This window comes from Macaca thibetana, chromosome 4, assembly GCF_024542745.1.
Source record: "Macaca thibetana thibetana isolate TM-01 chromosome 4, ASM2454274v1, whole genome shotgun sequence".
Classification (NCBI taxonomy): Eukaryota; Metazoa; Chordata; class Mammalia; order Primates; family Cercopithecidae; genus Macaca; species Macaca thibetana.
The window spans coordinates 114670822-114690437 of record NC_065581.1 but is presented as its reverse complement, the minus strand read 5'-3'; the positions used below and the strand labels follow the sequence as shown (position 1 = coordinate 114690437).

The 19616-nt window shown below is 42.5% G+C and overlaps 1 protein-coding gene across 2 annotated transcripts in view; it reads left to right on the top strand.

Annotated features, from left to right (window-relative positions):
- The first annotated feature begins 1923 nt into the window (after positions 1–1923).
- The window catches only part of PCMT1 (protein-L-isoaspartate (D-aspartate) O-methyltransferase), a 60155-nt gene continuing 42462 nt past the window's right edge, over positions 1924–19616 (top strand). For both annotated transcript variants that reach the window (XM_050787178.1, XM_050787177.1), the window contains exon 1: positions 1924–2171. In XM_050787178.1, coding sequence (XP_050643135.1) covers positions 1943–2171 — 229 coding nt within the window. In that variant the 5' untranslated portion in view covers positions 1924–1942. The remainder of the gene's footprint in view (positions 2172–19616) is intronic.

Here is a 19616-nt window from a genome sequence, read left to right as displayed (position 1 = left end):
ATTGTTGTTTTTATGTGATATTGGTAGTCCTACTTCACAGGGACAGTTTAGGGAAGCACTGCATGTAAATGCAATCCGTCTGGCTCAGCTTTAGAGTTATCAGGTTCCTATCAAGGATTTGACTTTTTTCTTTTCACCAAATGGAAGATCATCAAGAAACTGTAGAAAAGATGAAATGGAAAATATTAAGTGGGTTACAGTCCCAAATCAACAATTTATTCATGTTTAATATTGAAGTAAAGAACACTGTTTTGGCTGGGCACGGTGGCTCATGCCTGTAATTCCAGCACTTTGGGAGATAGAGGCAGGCAGATCACGAGGTCAGGAGTTCAAGACCAGCCTGGCCAACATGGTGAAACTCTACTACTAAAAATACAAAAAAATTAGCTGGGCATGGTGGTCGTGCCTGTAATTCCAGCTACTGGGGAGGCTGCGGCAGAATTCCTTGAACGCGGACCTGGGAGGCGGAGGTTGCAGTGAGAAGATCGTGCCACTGCATTCCAGCCTGGGCTACTGAGCGAGACTCCGTCTCAAAAAACAAAAACAAAAACAAAAAACCCAGTTTTGTCAGTAGTTTCATTTATGGTCACAGAATCCCAGAAAATAGGTAGTGACGATTTTGGATGGGAAACAGGCCAGTGTCACATTTTACAAAATCGGGTAAGAACTAGAATTTGAAAATTGTGCTGACATAGTAGCACAGATGTCTTAGCCTTGTTTCCTTCCAACAGATTACTGGAGGCCGGGCGCAATGGTTTACGCCTGTAATCCCAGCACTTGGGGAGGCGGACGAGGGCAGATCCCGAGGTCAGGAGATCGAGACCATCCTGGCTAACACGGTGAAACCCCGTCTCTACTAAAAATACAAAAAATTAGCCGGGCGTGGTGGCGGGCGCCTGTAGTCTCAGCTACTCAGGAGGCTGAACCCGGGAGGCGGAGCTTGCAGTGAGCCGAGATCGCGCCACTGCACTCCAGCCTGGGCGACAGAGCGAGACTCTGTCTCAAAAAAAAAAAAAAAAAAAGAAAGAAAAAAAAAAGATTACTGGACTAAGTGATGGCTGGATTCTGTCAGTCTCAGGTCAAATTACGAGTCAGCGATTTGGACGCGACAAGCAATGTTCTCAGTGAGCTTCTCACTCATGGTCTTGCAGAGCTGATAGCAATAAAGCTATGGTGGAATTTGTGAGGCTTAATTAGGTGGAAATGCACACTTTTGTCGGGAGAATAACACGTTCACCAGAGGACACAATGGTATTTTTTAACCAATCGCAATTCTTTACGTTCGTATTATTCTAAGGGAGCAAAGCTTTGCCCCAACCCCCACCCCCATGTCCTGGTATTCTTCCACTCCCTGACAGCTTTAGAACCAGGGTTCCAAAGTCTTTGCTTAGCCTAACGGTGACATGTTTGTCACAAAGCCAGAGGCCGGTGTACTCGGGTTAGAGAGGGCCTTTGTCGTTGGGTTTTATTCTTATTGTGTTATTCGGGCTCCACAGACCCAAATACCAGTCAACTGGGTTGGGCGAGGTAGGAACGGATGAAGCCCACCGTCTAACAATCTGGACATCTATAGGAGGAGATCCGCCGCTCGAAACAGCTGACCCAGCAGCGACTGCGGAACCACAAGGAGCGTCTGCAAAGATCGACCCCGCCATCCCGCCGTCCCGCTCGGTGACCGGAGACGCAGCCGGGAACGCGACTGATCAGGCTACCGAGCCCGGCCTCAGGGCGAAGTCGGTGCGGTTCGAGGCCTCAGAAAGGGACACGCAGCAGCGGCGGTGGCGCTGACTCAGCCTGGCCTCCCTGCAGTCCCCCTGGCAGCCGCAGCAGCCACAGCAGCCACACGCGCGGGCAGCTGGGCCACACGCTTCCCCCGCCCTCGGCCCCACCCGGCCGCACCCTAGGCCGCGCGGCGTCACAGAGCGCATGCGTGCCGCGGGGGATGCCGGGAGCGCGCAGTGGCGGCAGCAGCGGCGACGGCAGTAACAGCGGCAGCTACAGCGGGGACGCGAGCGGGGCGGTGACGGTGTGGGAGGTGGTCTCACTCTTGGGAAAACTGCTGGGCACCGTCGCCGCGCTGAAGGTGGTTCTGTACCTGCTCCGAGTGTGCTTAGCGATGGCCTGGAAATCCGGCGGCGCCAGCCACTCGGAGCTAATCCACAATCTCCGCAGTAAGTGCCACCTCCGCCCGTTGTAGGGCAGCTAGGGCAGGCCGGGCCTGGACCGGGTCCCCCTGGGCCGTCTGGAACGTTCTGTCTGCCCCCGCGCGCCTGTTGGAGGGCTTCGGCGCAGAGTTGCCCCAGTAGTCCCGAACGGCGTGCGCTTGCAATCGCCTCCCTCGGGACCTGTCAGTCGTCGACGACGTGGACTGGAAGGGGAGAGAAAGAGCCAGGGGCCGCTGGTGGTGGGGGCAGGGGCAGTCGTCTCCCTGCAGGCCCTGGGGGAGGGAGTGCAGTACAGGTGGTGCTGCTGTCACTCAGGTCCGCGTCCGGGTCCGGCTTGTGAGGGGCGTGCCTTCGGGGTGGGAGCGTGTGGGCTAGGCCTTGTAGAGAGAGTGGGCTGGCGCTCAGGAGACCCCACGCTCGTCCCCTGCATTTTTCTCACCTTCCTCCTCCATAATCAACCTCACTGCGAGCTTTCCCTCTTATGCAGCCTCCCCCGCCCTCGGTTTTTTCCCCTGGAGGGAGATGCCACCGTCTGATACAGGCGAGGGGAGGAAGATGAGAGTATTGCCATTGCAGATGCTGGGAGAAATTTCTCGGGCGGCTGTCCAGTGGAAAGCTCCGTAGGGGGCGGAGAAAGAACAGAGGATGCTGTTCCTGAGAGACTTGTGTTTCAGGAGCCTTTACAGGTCCTGGATCAACAAAGGGTTGCGTGTCTAATGTTCCAACTTTTTTCAGGGCTACCATAGGCTTTAAAAACCTTGTATGGAGTTTCTTTATATCACTCTCTTACTGTATTCCTTCTTCTGATGATAATTTTAGGGTAGGATGATTGCTGTGTCACTTTCTTTTTTTAAATCGAAATATAGCGTCCCCGTTTTGTTGGGAGACTACAAGGGCCACAGTCTATAATAATCTCACTGTTCAGAATTTATAACACTCTTTGCTACTAACTTTGCAGTAATCATATCTTGCCACATGGTATTTTTAATTGTCCTGTGTTACTTAGCTTTTCATGTGTTTGTCTTATCTCCCAACTCGATTTGTAATTTCCTTAAGGGCTGGCACCATTAAAATTTTTTTTTGGCTGGGCTCGTTGGCATGCCTGTAATCCAGCGCTTTGGGAGGCCAAGGCGGGTGGATTACCTGAGTTCAGGAGTTCGAGACCAGCCAGGCCGACATGATGAAACCCTGTCTCTACTAAAAATACAAAAATTAGCCGGAGGTGGTGGTGCCTGCCGGTAATCCCAGCTGCTTGAGAGGCTGAGGCAGGAGAATCGCTGGAACCTGGGAGGCAGAGGTTGCAGTGTGAGCCAAGATCTTACCACTGCACTCCAGCCTGGGCAACAAGGGCAGAAACTCCATCTCAAAAAAAGAAAATTTTTTTTAAACTTCTCTAAGGATTTAATAGTCATCCCTTTTTTTCATAAATGCCCATTAAGTGTCCATTATATGCCTAAATCTGTGCTAGACAGACCAAGGTGGCTGAAAGAAATTAGGAGTGCTGTTTGGCACATGGTTGGTACTTTTTTTTCTTTTTTGAGACGGAGTCTCGGTCTGTAGCCCAGACTGGAGTGCAATGGCACAGTCTTTAGTCACGCAACCTCCGCCTCCTAGGTTCAAACAATTGTCCTGTCTCAGCCTCCCGAGTAGCTGGGACTACAGGCGCCTGCCAGCACGCCTGGCTAATTTTTGTATTTTTAGTAGAGAAGGGGTTTCACTATGTTGGCCAGGCTGGTGTCGAACTCCTGACCTCGTGTTCCGCCCACCTTGGCCTCCCAAAGTGCTGGGATTATAGGCCTGAGCCACCGTGCGTGGCCAGTATTTAATATATTAGTCATTTTCAATTTTTTTTGGTGGGGGGACAATACTTAATGTGGAAACTGACTCTTTAGTGTTTGGTAACAGAGAATGTTTGTTTATTTTTTTTGACAGGGTTTCACTGTCACCCAGGTTGGAGTGCAGTGGCGTGAGCTTGGCTCACTGCAACCCCTGCTTTTCGTGCTCAAGCGATTTTCCCACTGCAGCCTCCTGAGTACAGGGGTGCCACCATGCCAGGCCAATTTTTGTAGGTTTTTTTCTTTTTCTGATAGTTTATGAGATGGGGTCTTGCTATGTTGCCCAGGCTGGTCTTTAACTCCTGGACTCAAACGATTTGTTGGACTCAGACTCCCAAAATTTTGGGATTACAGGGGTGAGCCACCACATCTGGCCATGGTGAATGTTTAGATGTTAACTTTTTTTTTTTGAGACGGAGTTTTGCTCTTGTTGCCCAAGTGGAGTGGAGTGCAATGGTGCAATCTTGGCTCACTGCAACCTCTGCCTCCTGGGTTCAAGCAATTATTTTGCCTCAGCCTCCTGAGTAGCTGGGATTACAGGTGCGCGCCACCACCCGGCTAATTTTTTGTATTTTTAGTAGAAACAGGGTTTCACCGTGTTAGCCAGGCTGGTCTCAAACTCTTGACCTAAGGTGATCTGCCTGCTTCGGCCTGTCAAAGTGTTTGAATTACAGGCGTGAGCCACTGCGCCCAGCCTAGATGTCAATGTTTTGTCAAGCATTGTCAGGTTCATTTTATGGAATGATGCTTGATTGGAAATGGACATTTATGTGGTACAACAGTAGTATGAAGTATGATTTGGGTTCTCGTGGATGGCACATAAGCTTAATATGTTGTAAATATTTTTATGAAATCCCTTAACATGATCTCAGTGCCTCCTATTGCAGTATATGTACCTGGAACATTTTGTACACAAATTGTGATTAAGTAATTTTCCAACAGTAGATTATCATAGTAGGCACTTGGCTGTGGCAGAAATTTGTAATCAATCAGGCTCTTAAAGTCTCTCCTTTTTGGGCCAAATTTGTGGTAAGCCAAGACTAGATAGATCTTTTCCCAGTGGTTTTATAATCACTTTAATGTATTACATTACTGTTCTTAGCTGAAATTTCTAAGAATGTTTTTCTGTCAGAAAATTTAATAAGGAATATTTAGCATACATAGATGTTGATTTTGCAAATAGTTTAATACTAGATTTATGATTGTTAAGAGGAATTTAGAGTAGTATAGTTGTTTAGCTTCTTTTGTAACACTTGTGCAACTTTAGTTTCAACTTCTTGCTGAGGTAATTCTAGCTAATAGATTTCTTTTTGTTAGCTTATTATAAAAGTAATATTTGCTCATGTGAAAATTGCAATTGATATAAAATTTGAAAATACTGCCTTCCTTCCTCATTATTCTACTGTGTATATTCTGTCTAAGTTAAAGGTTTTTAATTGAAATCTTAGAAAAATATAAAAATGTGATTATGTTGATGTTGAAATGAAAAGGGGACTGCTTACTAGAAGAGGAAGGAAATTACAGTTTTAATTTTTTTTTTTTTTTTTTTTTTTTGAGACAGTTTCGCTCTTGTTGCCCAGGCTGGAGTGCAATGGTGCGATCTCGGCTCACCACAACCTCCACCTCCCGGGTTCAAGCTGTTGTCCCGCCTCAGCCTCCCAAGTAGCTGGGATTACAGGCATGTGCCACCACGCCCAGCTAATTTTGCATTTTTAGTAGAGATGAGGTTTCTCCATGTTGGTCAGGCTGGTCTTGAACTCCCAACCTTAGATGATTCGCCTGCCTCAGCCTCCCAAAGTGCTGGGATTAAAGGTGTGAGCCACTGTGCCTGGCCAATGGTTTTTTTTTTTGTTGTTGTTTTGTTTATTTTTAAGAAGTGAAGCTTAATATAATTTGTTAAGAATATTTTGTTTTCCTTTTGTATTAGAATCCATCATAACAGCAATATGGTTGTATGATTTCATAGTTGATGCATCATTTATAGAATATTTCAGATTGTAATGGTAGATTTCTTATGTCATGGCTTATATCATAACTGCTCTTAAGTAACTTAGAACAGTGACTAAAACTTGAGCATGTTTCAAAATCTCCTGGATCACCTGGAGAGCTTGTCAAAACACAGATTGTTGGAGCTTGAGAATTTGTATTTCTAACAGATTTGTAAATGGTGCCAGTGCTGGTCCAGGGACTACATTTTCAGAACCAGTAACATGTAGAATTGAAAATTATAAGGTTGACTTCTGCCAGCATTTCAGCTAAATCAGTGTTATGCTTTAGAATAATGTTTTAGAAAAAGCCGATAGCAGTCTTACCCTATAGAGTGCTTGGTGATGTTCTCTATATTGTCCAGTGTGGTAGCTACTAACTCCGTGTGGCATTTAACATTTGAAATGTGGACAACTGAAGAACTGAAATTCGATTCTTTTTTAAAATTAACTTAATGAAATAATCACATGTATCTAGTAGTTACCATATTGGACAGCACAGGTCTCTAGAAATGAAAAATACAATTATTTTATGATTATGGACTGGTAATGTGCTCATGAAACAAATTAGCTTAATTTAAAACAACTATGAGCCTGCTTAATCCAGGGAATGTGACTATTTAAATAATGTTTATATTAAAGTTAACTTCCTACTGGTATTGAGATAATTTCAAGCCATGGTAAAATTTAGGAAGATACCCAGAGTAGTTGAGGTGATGTTCTGGAGCAGAGGTATTTAAACCAGAGGGTTTGTGGGAAGTTAACTTAATGGATAGGCTTTAAATGCTATACAGTAGTCCCTCCCTTATGCCATGGTTTTGCTTTCTGAAGTTTCAGTTACCCCAAGTCAATTGAGGTCTGAAAATATTAAATGGAAAATTCCTGAAATAAGCAATTCATGAGTTTTAAATTGTGTGCCATTCTGAGTAGCATGAGGAACTCTCTGGATGTCCCACTTCATCCTGCCCGTGACATGAATCATCCCTTTGTTCAGCATATCCATGCTGTCTACACTACCTGCCCGTTTGTCACTTAGTAGCCTATTTGGTTAGCAGTGACTGTCACAGTATCACAGGGCTTGTGTCCAAAAAATCCTTATTTTACTTAATAATGGACCCAAAGTGCAAGAATAATGGTGCTGGCATGTAATTATACTTGTTCTATTTTATTATTCATTATTTTTGTTAATTTCTTAATTGTGCCTAATTTATAAACTAAACTTTATTATAGGTATGTTATATATAGGAAGCAAACAACATACAGATGGTCCCTGACTTAACAGTGGTTTGACTTACAAGTTTTTTACTTTACTGGATGTAAACCTGTCATAAGGGACATAAACCTGTTATAAGTTAAGGAGGGCTGAGTGCGGTGGCTCACACCTGTAATCTCAGAACTTTGGGAGTCTGAGGCAGGAGGATCGCTTCAATCCAGGAGTTCGAGACCAGCCTAGGCAACATAGTGAGAATAGCATTTGTCATTTTCTCTACAAAAAATAAACAAAAGTAGCTGGGCGTTGTGGTGCATGCCTATAGTCTCAGCTACATGGGAGGCTGAGATGGGAGGATCACTTGAGCCCGAGAGGTTGAGGGTACAGTAAGCCACGATCATGTCACTGCACTCAAGCCTGGGTGGTGTCTCCAAAAATAATAATAATTACAAAAAAATGTTGAGCATCTGTATGGGCTATATGGGCTTTGGTACTGTATATGGTTTCAGGTATCTATTAAGGGTCTTGGACTGTATTCCCTGTGGATAAAGGGAAACTACTGTACTGACCACTGAAAGCAATTAAGTTCTTTTATCTATTTTTATTTGTAAAAATAATTCAGTCCATTCCCCTAATACGTCAATTATTTCTACTTATGTTTCTTTTGCATTCTTGACTTTGTCACTTTATATATATAATGTTTATAGAATTTGTCATTCAGTCAGCTGATATTTGAGTGCTTTCTATATGACAGGCACTGAGGATACAGCAGTGAACAAAACAAACATCCACTCCCTCTTGTAGCTTCTAGTGGGAGCAGCCAAGTATAGTATGTCACATGATAAGTGATAAAGTAGGGAGGGAGGACAGAGTGTGTAGGGCAGTAGGTTTATAGTTGTAGAGAAGGCCTCAGTAAGGTATCATTTGACCAAAGACTTGCTAGAGGAGTAGACACAGATCATGCAGGTAGACTTGGGATAAGCATTCCAGGCAGAAGAAATAGCGAATTCCAGATTTGGATTTAGGGTGTGGGAGAAAGATTGGAGGCAAGGATCCAGCACCAGGGTTTTAGGTCTTGGCAACTGGAATGATTTGCCATATTCTAAATTGAAAATGGTGAGTGAGTGAGCAGCCACGTTTATTCTGTGAGGAGGGGACTGTGAGAGATCAGGAGATTATTTTGAGGAATGCTTTTCTTATAAGACATTTAAGTCAAGATCTTTAGTAGGCATTTGAATATGCAAGAATTATGATGATTTGTAGTTTTTATATCCTAAAAGCATTTACTTTTGTAAATAAGGAAATTATTTTCTAATTCTATCTACAGCACCAGTTCTTAGCCACTAGTAGGTGTTGCTACTAGAAAAGAGCACTTATTGTTTCCTTTTTTTTTTTTTTTTTTTGAGACAGAGCCTCTCTCTGTCGCCCAAACCTCCAGCTGCAGTGGCGTGATCTTGGCTCACTGCAACCTTTGTTTCCCGGGTTCAAGCGATCCCCCCACCTCAGCCTCCTGAGTAACTGGGACTACAAGTGCACACCACCATGCCTGGCTATTTTTTTTTTTTTTTTTTTTTGGTAGAGATGGGGTTTCACCACGTTGCCTAGGCTGCTCTAGAACCCCTGGGCTCAAATGATCCACCCGCCTCCGTCTCCAATAATGCTGGGATTACAAGCATGAGCCACTGCGACCACCCAGCATTTAGTCTTAATATTCCATTACTTTTGTATGTACATGGGAAAAATAAAACCAGCTAGTAAAATCCTAAGAAATTGGGGCCTTGGAGTCCAGAATATACCTTCTCATTTTGACTTATTTTAAGCCAGTCTTATGGATAGGTACTAGTAAGTAAACTTAAAATCCTGTGTGTATGTTTAAATTTAAATTATATAAAAATAAATAAAATTGGCTGGGTGTGGTGGCTCATGCCTATAATCCTAGCACTTTGGGAGGCTAAGGTGGGTGGATCACCTGAGGTCAGGAGTATGAGATCAGCCTGGCCAACAAGGCGAAACCCCATCTCTACTAAAAATACAAAAATTAGCTGGGCATGGTGGCAGGAGTCTATAATCCCAGCTACTCGGAGGCTGAGGCAGGAGAATCGCTTGAACCCAGGGGACGGAGGTTGCAGTGACCCGAGATCACTCCATTGCACTCCAGCCTGGGTGAAAGAGTGAAACTGTCTCAAATAATTAAATAAATAAATAAAATTAAAAATTTTTATCTTTAGTCATACTAGCCACATTTCAAGAGCTCAGTAGCCACATGGAGTTAGTGACCACCCTGTTGGACAGTGCAGATAGAGAACAGATCTGCCATCACTGAAGGTGCTTTTGGATTGCAGTAGATCTTGATGCTTGGCTGTATTACATTCTAGTTAATAAGATCTTAGGCTGTAGGAGGGGAAAGATTCAATTGTGCTGTTACAAAAATATTTTTATTAATACTATATTTAGCTTTGGTTAAATGCTTTCAGGGTGGCAGTGTAAAACTAAAGATTATCGGATAAGGGCGATGAAGATAACAAGAGGATCAGCATCTTACATGGTGCTTTGAAGGGATTGAGGTGGTTTGGTTTAGCAAAGGCTTTATGGAGCAGTGGTGTTTAAATGTGAAGAAATGTCATGTAGTAGAGGGTCAAGCCAGGACAAATGGGAGGCAGATTTTGGCTCATTATAAGTAAGTATTCAGAAGGCTATCCTAACAATCAAAGAGTTGGCTTTGAAAAAGTGTTTTCTGTCACCGAATATGTTGAAGCAAAGAATGGTTGACCATTTCACTGTAAGGGATCTTGTAGAAGGGATTTTGTCATCAGATTTGAATGTACGCTGGATCTCTAAGAACCCTTCCAAATCCAAGATTCTGTGATTTCCCCCCCCCCGCCCAGTGGTCCTTTGTACCTATATTTTATGATTTTAAAAAATGTTTTATATTATTTTTTGAGACAGAGTCTCACTCTGTTGCCCAAGCTGGTGTGCAGTGGCGTGATCTCGGCTCACTGCAACCTCCGCCTCTCTGGTTCAAGTGATGCCTTAGCCTCCCAAGTAGCTGGGACTACAGGCATGTGCCACCATACCCAGCTAATTTCTGTACTTTTTGTAGAGATGGGGTGTCACCATGTTGGCCAGGATGGCCTCGAACTCCTGACCTCAAGTGATCTGCCCGACTTGGCCTCCCAAAGTGCTAGGATTACAGGAATGAGCCACTGCGCCCGACCAATATTTTTTTTTTTTTTTTTTTTTTTTTGAGACGGAGTCTCGCTGTGTCGCCCAGGCTGGAGTGCAGTGGCCGGATCTCAGCTCACTGCAAGCTCCGCGCCTCCCGGGTTCCTGCCATTCTCCTGTCTCAGCCTCCCGAGTAGCTGGGACTATAGGCGCCGCCACCTTGCCCGGCTAGTTTTTTGTATTTTTTAGTAGAGACGGGGTTTCACCGTGTTAGCCAGGATGGTCTCGATCTCCTGACCTCGTGATCCGCCCGTCTCGGCCTCCCAAAATGCTGGGATTACAGGCTTGAGCCACCGCGCCCGGCCGACCAATTTTTTTTTTTCTGTCTTTTTTTTTTTTTTTCCTGAGACAGAGTCTTGCTGTGTTGCCCAGGCTGGAGTGCAATGGTACAATCTCAGCTCACTGCAACCTCTGCCTCCCCGGTTCAAGCAATTCTCCTACCTCAGCCTCCTGAGTAGCTAGGATCACAGGCATGTGCCCCACCACACCTGGCTAATTTTTGTATCTTTAGTAGACAGGGGGTTTCACCATGTTGGCCAGGCTGGTCTCAAACTCCTGACTTTGTGATCTGCCCGCCTCGGCCTCACAAAAGTGCTGGGATTACAGGCCACTGCGCCTGGCCCAATTTTTTTTTTTTTAAATAGGGTATGGATTGCATGAAATTACTTGTGGAGTGTATGTGTTTTAGTAGCCAGCTACAGAAGTTTAACTTCTAATGTTACCTGCATTTTAAGTTTTGTATAACATTGTAGTTTGTTAGTGATGTAAAGGCATCATCTAAATACTATGTAAATTAAAAGTTATTAAGGTATAGTGAGAGAACCATTTTTTTCCCCCATTGGTTGGCAGAGAAAAGTACATATTTTAAATAATCTCTGGTACTTAGAGAATATGCTTTACCATAACTTGCCATCACATAAAATTCTTCCTTAATTATATTGTGCATTTTTTTTTTCGTTTTTGAGACAGAGCTTTGCTCTTGTTGCCCAGGCTAGAGTGCAGTGGCGCCATCTTGGCTCACCACAACCTTCGCCTCCCGGGTTCAAGTGATTCTCCTACCTCAGCCTCCCGAATGGCTGGGATTACAGGCACGCGCCACCATGCCCAGCTAGTTTTTGTATTTTTAGTGGAGACGGGGTTTCACCAAGTTGGCCAGGATGGTCTCAATCTCTTGACCTCGTGATCTGCCTGCCTCGGCCTCCCAAAATGCTGGGATTACAGGCGTGAGCCACCGTGCCCAGCCATATTGTGAATTTAAAACTAATTCCTCTTAGACTTTTTCAGTACAGAAAGTACTTTGGGAGTGTCTCAGCTTCTACTTAGCATCTGTCATGCCTAATGATTCTGAATGGGAAGGAAAAGGTGAAAGTTTTATTAATTTCTTACTGTTTTTCCAGACATGTTGATAGCAGAGAAGAAATGTAGGGTAGGTGATTAACAGCTATCCAAGTCTTATAAGCTAATGTAATAAGGTAATTATTTCTTTTATTGAGATGTAACCTTGTAACAAGCTTAGAAAGTTTCTATATGACTTGAAATCCATCTGCAGCTTATTTTCTTTCTTTCTTTCTTTCTTTTTTTTTTTTTGAGATGGAGTTTTGTTCTTGTTGCCCAGGCTGGACTGCAATAGCGGGATCGCAATTCACTGCAACCTCTGCCTCCCTTGTTCAAGCGATTCTCCTGTTTCAACCTCCCGAGTAGCAGAGATTACGGGCACCTGCCACCACATCTGGCTAATTTTTATATTTTTAGTAGAGACGGGGTTTAACCATGTTGACCAGGCTGGTCTCAAACTCCTGACCTCAGGTAATCCACCCGCCTCGGCCTCCCAAAGTGTTGGGATTATAGGCGTGAGCCACCGCGCCAGGCCTATTTTCTTACCTGTATTTTCAGTTCTTCATACCAACACAGGCCCTCTTTATTTTTTCATTTCTGCCAGAGTTTTCAGCATTTTTCTGTTCCCCCAGATCGTATATCTTAGAATAATCACTGATTCTTTCAGACTGTCATCAAGTTAACTCAGCAGTTCCTACAAATGCCTTTCAAAACCCTCCGTTTCACCATATTTTCATTGATACCATCCCAGCCCAAGTTCATAGTTGAAACTTAAGAGTAACATACCTGGTGTCTGATTGGTTGTCATACTTTTCAGTTTCCCTCCCTTCAGATCCAATCCATTCTACACATTATACTGATTTTCCTAGTGTACCGATTTCTGTTTTGTCACTTTGCTGCTTAGGTTTCTTAATGCTTACCGTATCAGGTGTAAACACCTTTTGCTTAGCTTTCCAGGCCTTTTTAGAGTCTGACATAGCTTACTCCCATGCTCCAACTCCAGTCCTGTTCTTCAGGCTGGTTTTATTTACCTCTTCATATGCTTTGTGCATGAGGGTACATTGTTCAGTTGCTATAACAAAGACCAAACAATACTTTAAACAAAATAAAAGTTTCTCTCTCCCATATCAATCCAAACAGTTCAAGGCTAATATGGTGGTTCTGTGGCGCTGAGGACCTAGACTCCTCTCTTGTTGCTCTGCTCTTTCCCTCATCTGCAAGGTTAAAGATAGTTTACCTTCACCATTTCCCTCTTCCAGCCAATGAGGAGGTAAGCAGGAGAAAAAGGAAAACACCCATTCCTTTTAAGAGCATGATCTGGGTTGGGCACAGTGGCTCACGCCTGTAATCCCAGCACTTTCGGAGGCCGAGGTGGGCGGATCATGAGGTCAGGAGATCAAGACCATCCTGGCCAACATGGTGAAACCCTGTCTCTACTAAAAATACAAAAAATATCTGGGCATGGTGGTGCATGCCTGTAGTCCCAGCTGCTCAGGAGGCTGAGGCAGGACAATTGCTTGAACCAGGGAGTCGGAGGTTGCAGTGAGCCGAGATCGTGCCATTGCACTCCAGCCTGGCAACAGAGCAAGACTCCGGTCTCAAAAAACAAACAAACAAACAAAAAACAAAAAGAGCATGATCTGGAAGTTGTATCCCTAATTTTTACATATGTTCCATTGACAAGAACTTAATTGTAAAGGTTCACATAATCACAGGGAGACTAATTGGGAATGCACCCAAAATAATTCTATTGCTATATACTGGATTATAGAGGATGCAGGTAAAAAGAAAATTTTGTGTGTGTGTGTGTGTATATATACACATATATAAAACTATGATATAACTGTGAAGGAAGGGGATAGGTTTGTATTGTGTAAATACTCATCCATCTTGGCGGAAGGTCAGCAGATGATGTCTAAAGTAGATAAAACGCAAAATATATGTATACACACACACACATACACATACATAAAATAAAATTCTATCACTATGAAAGTAAAGGAGTCCTTGCTGTATCTTGCTAATTGTAAGGGTGGGGTGTGTGTGTGTGTGTGTGTGTGTGTGTATACATATATATACACACATACATACTATCTATGATAGGTTAGGATAATTGAGAATATTAATTTTTAATCAAGTAATATATGTACATATTTAAAAGATACGGAATAAGATGAGCTTATAATGAAAAACAACATTCTTCCCCATTCCCCAACTCATTGCTTAGAGTGCACCACTTTTAACTGTTTTTGGTTCTTGTGATTGCCTTCATATCTTTAAATCATATGCTTAAATTGATGTTTCGTGTTTTATCTACTTTAGATGTCATCTGCTGACCTCCTGCCAAGATGGATGAGTATTTACACAATACAAACCTGTCCCCTTCCTTCATATAGTTATAGTTTTTGGTTCCTCTTTTGTGGTTACCTTTGTAACTTTGAGTAATAGACTTTAACCTCTATTTCTTGTTCCATAATTTATAAACTGACACTACCTCTTAACCCATCTACTTGGTGAGAAAGGGTATTAGGGAGTTCCCGCTCTCATTTCCTAATTGATAGACAGTTCTTTTACATTTTCAGAGTTGATAACATTTACATTTTGTTTTGAGCAGTAAATAAATCTTATGCACTTAATTGTTGATTTCAAAAGTTGAAAGTCAGTAGCCATCATTAATATTTATGACTATATCCATACTTTGCTGAACTATGTAGTGTATTGAGTTTATTCCCTGCCCTTTGTTCCCTGTATTACAGGCTTTTCTACTATTGAAGACTTTCTACTATAAAAAGACTTTATACTATTGAAGGCCTTTCTACTATTGAAGAATGTTTTTCCTTTTTTTTTTTTTTTACCGCTCCATTAGTTGCTTGAAATCTTGCCACATTTTAGTTTTCCTCATATGTAAATCATAACTCTTGTATAGTGTTTTTGTGTTTTTCCTGGAATTTGATTTATCCTCTGTGCCTGTTTTCACCCATGCTTCAATTTGGGAAAAGAAACATTTTTCTTAACATGACCCTAATTTTTTCAAGGTTTTTATTATTTGGCTGAGAGCTTGGATTCTATTGCATTATCCTTTTTGAATCCTGTTTTCACTTGAATCATTGCATATTTGGACCAACATTAGCCATTATTATAATCATTTAATTAGGGTCTTTAGACCCTATGATGGCAAGCAGATTGGGTATGGGTGGCTCTCAAGTTGTTCTCTATTTCAAAAAAGCCTAATGGTAATTGCACGTTTACCCCTAACTAGCCTGTGCATGCAAACTAAAACATCAAATTACTTTTCTGTTTGTTAGAAATATTTTAGGGCGCTGGCAGTTGTATATATCATAGATTACCAGTGATAGAAAAATTATTTAATAACTTAGTAAATATATAATAGTTTGGTTTAAGCATCTTTTAAAACATGGGATCCTGGGCAAAAATAAATAATAAGAAAGTTGTGAAAATTTTTGGAAACCACCCAGTAATGCCTAAAAAAGTTTTATTCTGAGCCTTGATGGGTTCCGCTTTTTAATAAATGACTGATGGCATGCTATTAATAACAATTCCAAGTTTTGGTAAATTCCATATGCCTTCATATCTATAGAGCCAAAGAAGCTCACATAAATTTGATAGAAGTATCTTATCGAGCTTGAAGGAAATGATTTCTTTAATTTACTTTGATTTTTAGAATGTACCTCAAGTACAATCTTTAAGATATCACACTTAAGTGTCCATCTAGAGAGGAATGAATACAGTGAATATGATGATGGTTTCAAACATTGATGAATATTTGGCAGTGTTGAGTGAAGCTGCCTAATCCGAAAAAAATAAGGCTTGAGGTAGTCATGATTTATCTTTATGTAAAAAATAGTTGACCAGATAGAAATTCAATATATTCTTTGTGGCTTCAGAGAATAACACTAAGAGTTTCATGTGAGTGAATTATAAAAAGGGAGATTCATCTTAATACAGAGAAATTGTCTAATAATCGGAATGGTCTGAATGAACTAGTAAGAACCACAATAATGGAACTCTTTTAGAAGAGAATATGGTACCAATTTATGAAGTTAGACTTGATGGCTCCTAAAACCTCTTGTGACCTTGAGAGTCTATGAATCACCCTCTGGAATTTGAATTAATTTCAGGGAAATGAACCACTCAATTATTTTGGGAAATGAAATAGTAGAACTCACTAGGCTATTTGAATATTTTTTTTTTTTTTTTTTTTTTTTTTTGAGACGGAGTCTTGCTGTGTAGCCCGGGCTGGAGTGCAGTGGCCGGATCTCAGCTCACTGCAAGCTCCGCCTCCCGGGTTTAGGCCATTCTCCTGCCTCAGCCTCCGGAGTAGCTGGGACTACAGGCGCCCGCCACCTCGCCCGGCTAGTTTTTTGTATTTTTAGTAGAGATGGGGTTTCACGGTGTTAGCCAGGATGGTCTCGATCTCCTGACCTCGTGATCCGCCCGTCTCGGCCTCCCAAAGTGCTGGGATTACAGGCTTGAGCCACCGCGCCCGGCCTTATTTGAATATGTTAGTAGCAGTATAGTGAAGTGATCGTGGAAATCTAACATCTTAATTTGAATAACCCTACCTCTTATTTGCTCTGTTATCTTGGACTACATAACTAGTCTTTCTAACCTCAATGTTATGATCTGTCAAATGAAATAATAATAGTGCCTACTTTATAGGCTTGAGACAACCTAAGATTCTGTTTATTAGAACTGTATCTTTCACATAGTAAACATTCAGCAAATATCACTGCTATTATTACTCTGCTTTTAAAACTTAAAAAAAAAAAAATGCTTTCAGGCTAGGGACAGGGGCTCATGCCTGTAATCTAAGCTGAGATGGGAGGATCACTTGAGGCCAGGAATTTGAGACCAGCCTGGGCAACATTGCAAGACCCACTCTCTAAAAAAAAAAACTTTTAAAAATTAGCCAAGTGTGCCAAGTGTGGTGGCATGCACATGTAAGCCTAGGTGTTGCGGTGGCTAAGGCAGGAAGAGCACTGGAACTCAGGAGGCTGAGGTTATAGTAAGCTATGATGGTGCCACTGCACTCCAGCCTAGGCAACAAAGCCAGAGCATGACTCTAAAAATAAAAAAATGGGGCTGGGTGCCGTGGCTCACGCCTGTAATCCCAGCACTTTGGGAGGCCGAGGCGGGTGGATCAGAGTTTCACTCTTGTTGCCCAGGCTGGAGTGCAGTGGCGTGATCTTGGCTCACTGAAATCTCCACCTCCCGGGTTCAAGCGATTCTCCTGCCTCAGCCTCCTGAGTAGCTGGGATTACAGGCGCCCACCGCCATGCCTGGCTAATATTGTATTTTTAGTAAAGACAGAGTTTCACCATGTTGGTCAGGCTGGTCTCAAACTCCTGACCTCAGGTGATCCATCTGCCTCGTCCTCCCAAAGTGCTCATATTACAGGTGTGAGCCATCATGCTCAGCAAAAAAAAAAATTTAAGGTCAATTAACGACACTATTAAAGGTATAAATACAGACTTTCCAAGTAACAATGAATATTTTTTAAAATCAGCAAAAAAGGCACATCAAATAGAGAAAACAACGTAAATAGTGATAAACTGGAAAAGACAAACTCATATGGTCTTTCCATTTTAAAATATAAATTCTGGATAAATTACCCAAATAGAAAACATTATTTCTACACAAAGAAGCGTAGGCAAGCTACCCAAAAAGGTCATTAGACTAAAACATTGAAAGCATTTTTAAAATTTTTATTTATTTATTTTTTATTTTTTGAGAGAGTCTCGCTCTGTTGCCTAGGTTGAAGTACTGTGGCGCCATCTTGGCTCACTGCAAGCTCTGCCTCCCGGGTTCAAAAAAATTTTTTTTACTATCTGGTTTATCAGTATGAAATGATATCCTTTGATTCCTTCTACTACCTGTACAACAATCAGTGATCTAATTCGACTTTCCCTTTTTTCCTCCTCCCATTGTTTTTAGTTGTATTCTTTCTACTTTGTCAGAGCATACAACATTTAAGTGCTATTATTTCACCCATGTTCCTATCCTTATTTTTGCCTTTGCTATACAATTGCATATGTGTCCTTTGCCAACATATCCCTGGTTATCTCTTGGTTAGATGAAACACATCCTCTAGAAGATTCCTCAGAAAGGGCTTGTGTGTGCAGCATTCTCTGAGTTCCTGCATATTCAAAATGGTTTTTTTCCTTCCTATAGCCTTGATATTTGAAGGACAGCTTGGCTGGGTATAAAATCCTTGGCTTACACTTTAAAAAATCAGCTTTATTGAGGCATAAATTATATAAAAATTCACCAGTTATAAGAATACAATTTGAAAAATGTGACAAACAGAATGTGTAACCACCAATTTCATTATGATGTAGAACATGGGTCAGCAAACTACAGGCCACAGACCAAATTTGGCCTGCTGCCTGGTTTTATAAATTTTTATTGGAACACAGCCACACTTTCATTTATGTAGTGTTTCTGGCTGTTCTTGCACCACAGTGGCAGTGTTTAGTAGTTGCAACAGAGATGATATGGCTTGTAAATCCTAAAATATTTACTATTTGGATCTTTACAGTTGTTTGCTGATCTCAGGAATAGAATGCTTCTTTCACCCAAAAAGTTTTCTCGTGTCTCTTTGCAATTAATCTCTTCCCTTCTCCTATCTCCTAGCAACTACAGATGGGCCTTCTACCACTATGGTTTTGGCTTTTCTTGAATGTGTTAAAAATTGAATCATATGTAGTCTCCTCACCTGGTTTCTTTCACTTAGATGAGTGCTTTTGAGATTCATTCAAGCCAAGTGTGGTGGCTCACGCCTGTAATCCTAGCACTTTGGGAGGCTGAGGCAGGTGGATCATGAGGTCAGGAGTTCAAGACTAGCCCGGCCAACACAGTGAAACCCCGTCTCTACTAAAAATACCAAACTTAGCTGGGCGTGGTGGCAGGCACTTGTAATCCCAGCTACTTGGGAGGCTGGGGCAGGAGAATCACTTGAACCCAGGAGGCAGGTTGCCATGAGCCAAGATCACGTCACTGCACTCCAGCCTGGGTGACAGAGCTAGACTCCGTCTCAAAAAAAAAACAGAAAAAAAGATAAAAAAGGGATTCTTTCATGTTGGGTAGATCAGTAATTTGCTCCTTTTTTTTTTTTTTTTTTGGTAGAGACAGGTTCCCACTATGTTGCTCAGGCTGGTCTTCAACTCTTGGGCTCAAGTGATCCTCCTACCTTGGCCTCCCACAGTGCTGGGATTATAAGCATGAGTCACCGCACCTAGCCGTTCACTTCTTTTTATGGTTGACTTGCACTTTCTTTCCTTGAATTTCTTGAAAATGCTGCTTTATTCTTACTTTGCTTTGAATCTTGCTCTTAATTTTTATTTTTATTTATTGAGACAGGGTCTCACTCTTGTCACCCAGGCTGGAGTGCAGGGCATGATCAGGGCATACTGCATCCTTGACCTCCCAGGCTCAAGCAATCCTCCCACCTCAGTCCCCTGAGTAGCTGGGTCTACGGGTATGCGTCACTACATCCGGCTAATTTTTTAAGTTTTTTTGTAGAGGTGGGGTCTCTTCATGTTGCCCAGGGTGGTCTCGAGCTCCTGGACTCAAGTGATCCACCCACCTTGGCCTTCTAAATTGCTGGGATTACAGACCTGAGACACTGCATCCGGCTTGTTTGTTGCTCTTAAGAAACCTGTGGTGACCTAATTTTTTGTTCGTTTGTTTGTTTTGAGATGAAGTCTCGCTCTGTCACCCAGACTGGAGTGCAGTGATGCAGTCTTGGCTCACTGTGACCTCCGCCTCCCAGGTTCAAGCGATTCTCCTGTCTCAGCCTTCTGAGTAGCTGGGATTACAGGTGCACACCACCACACCCGGCTAA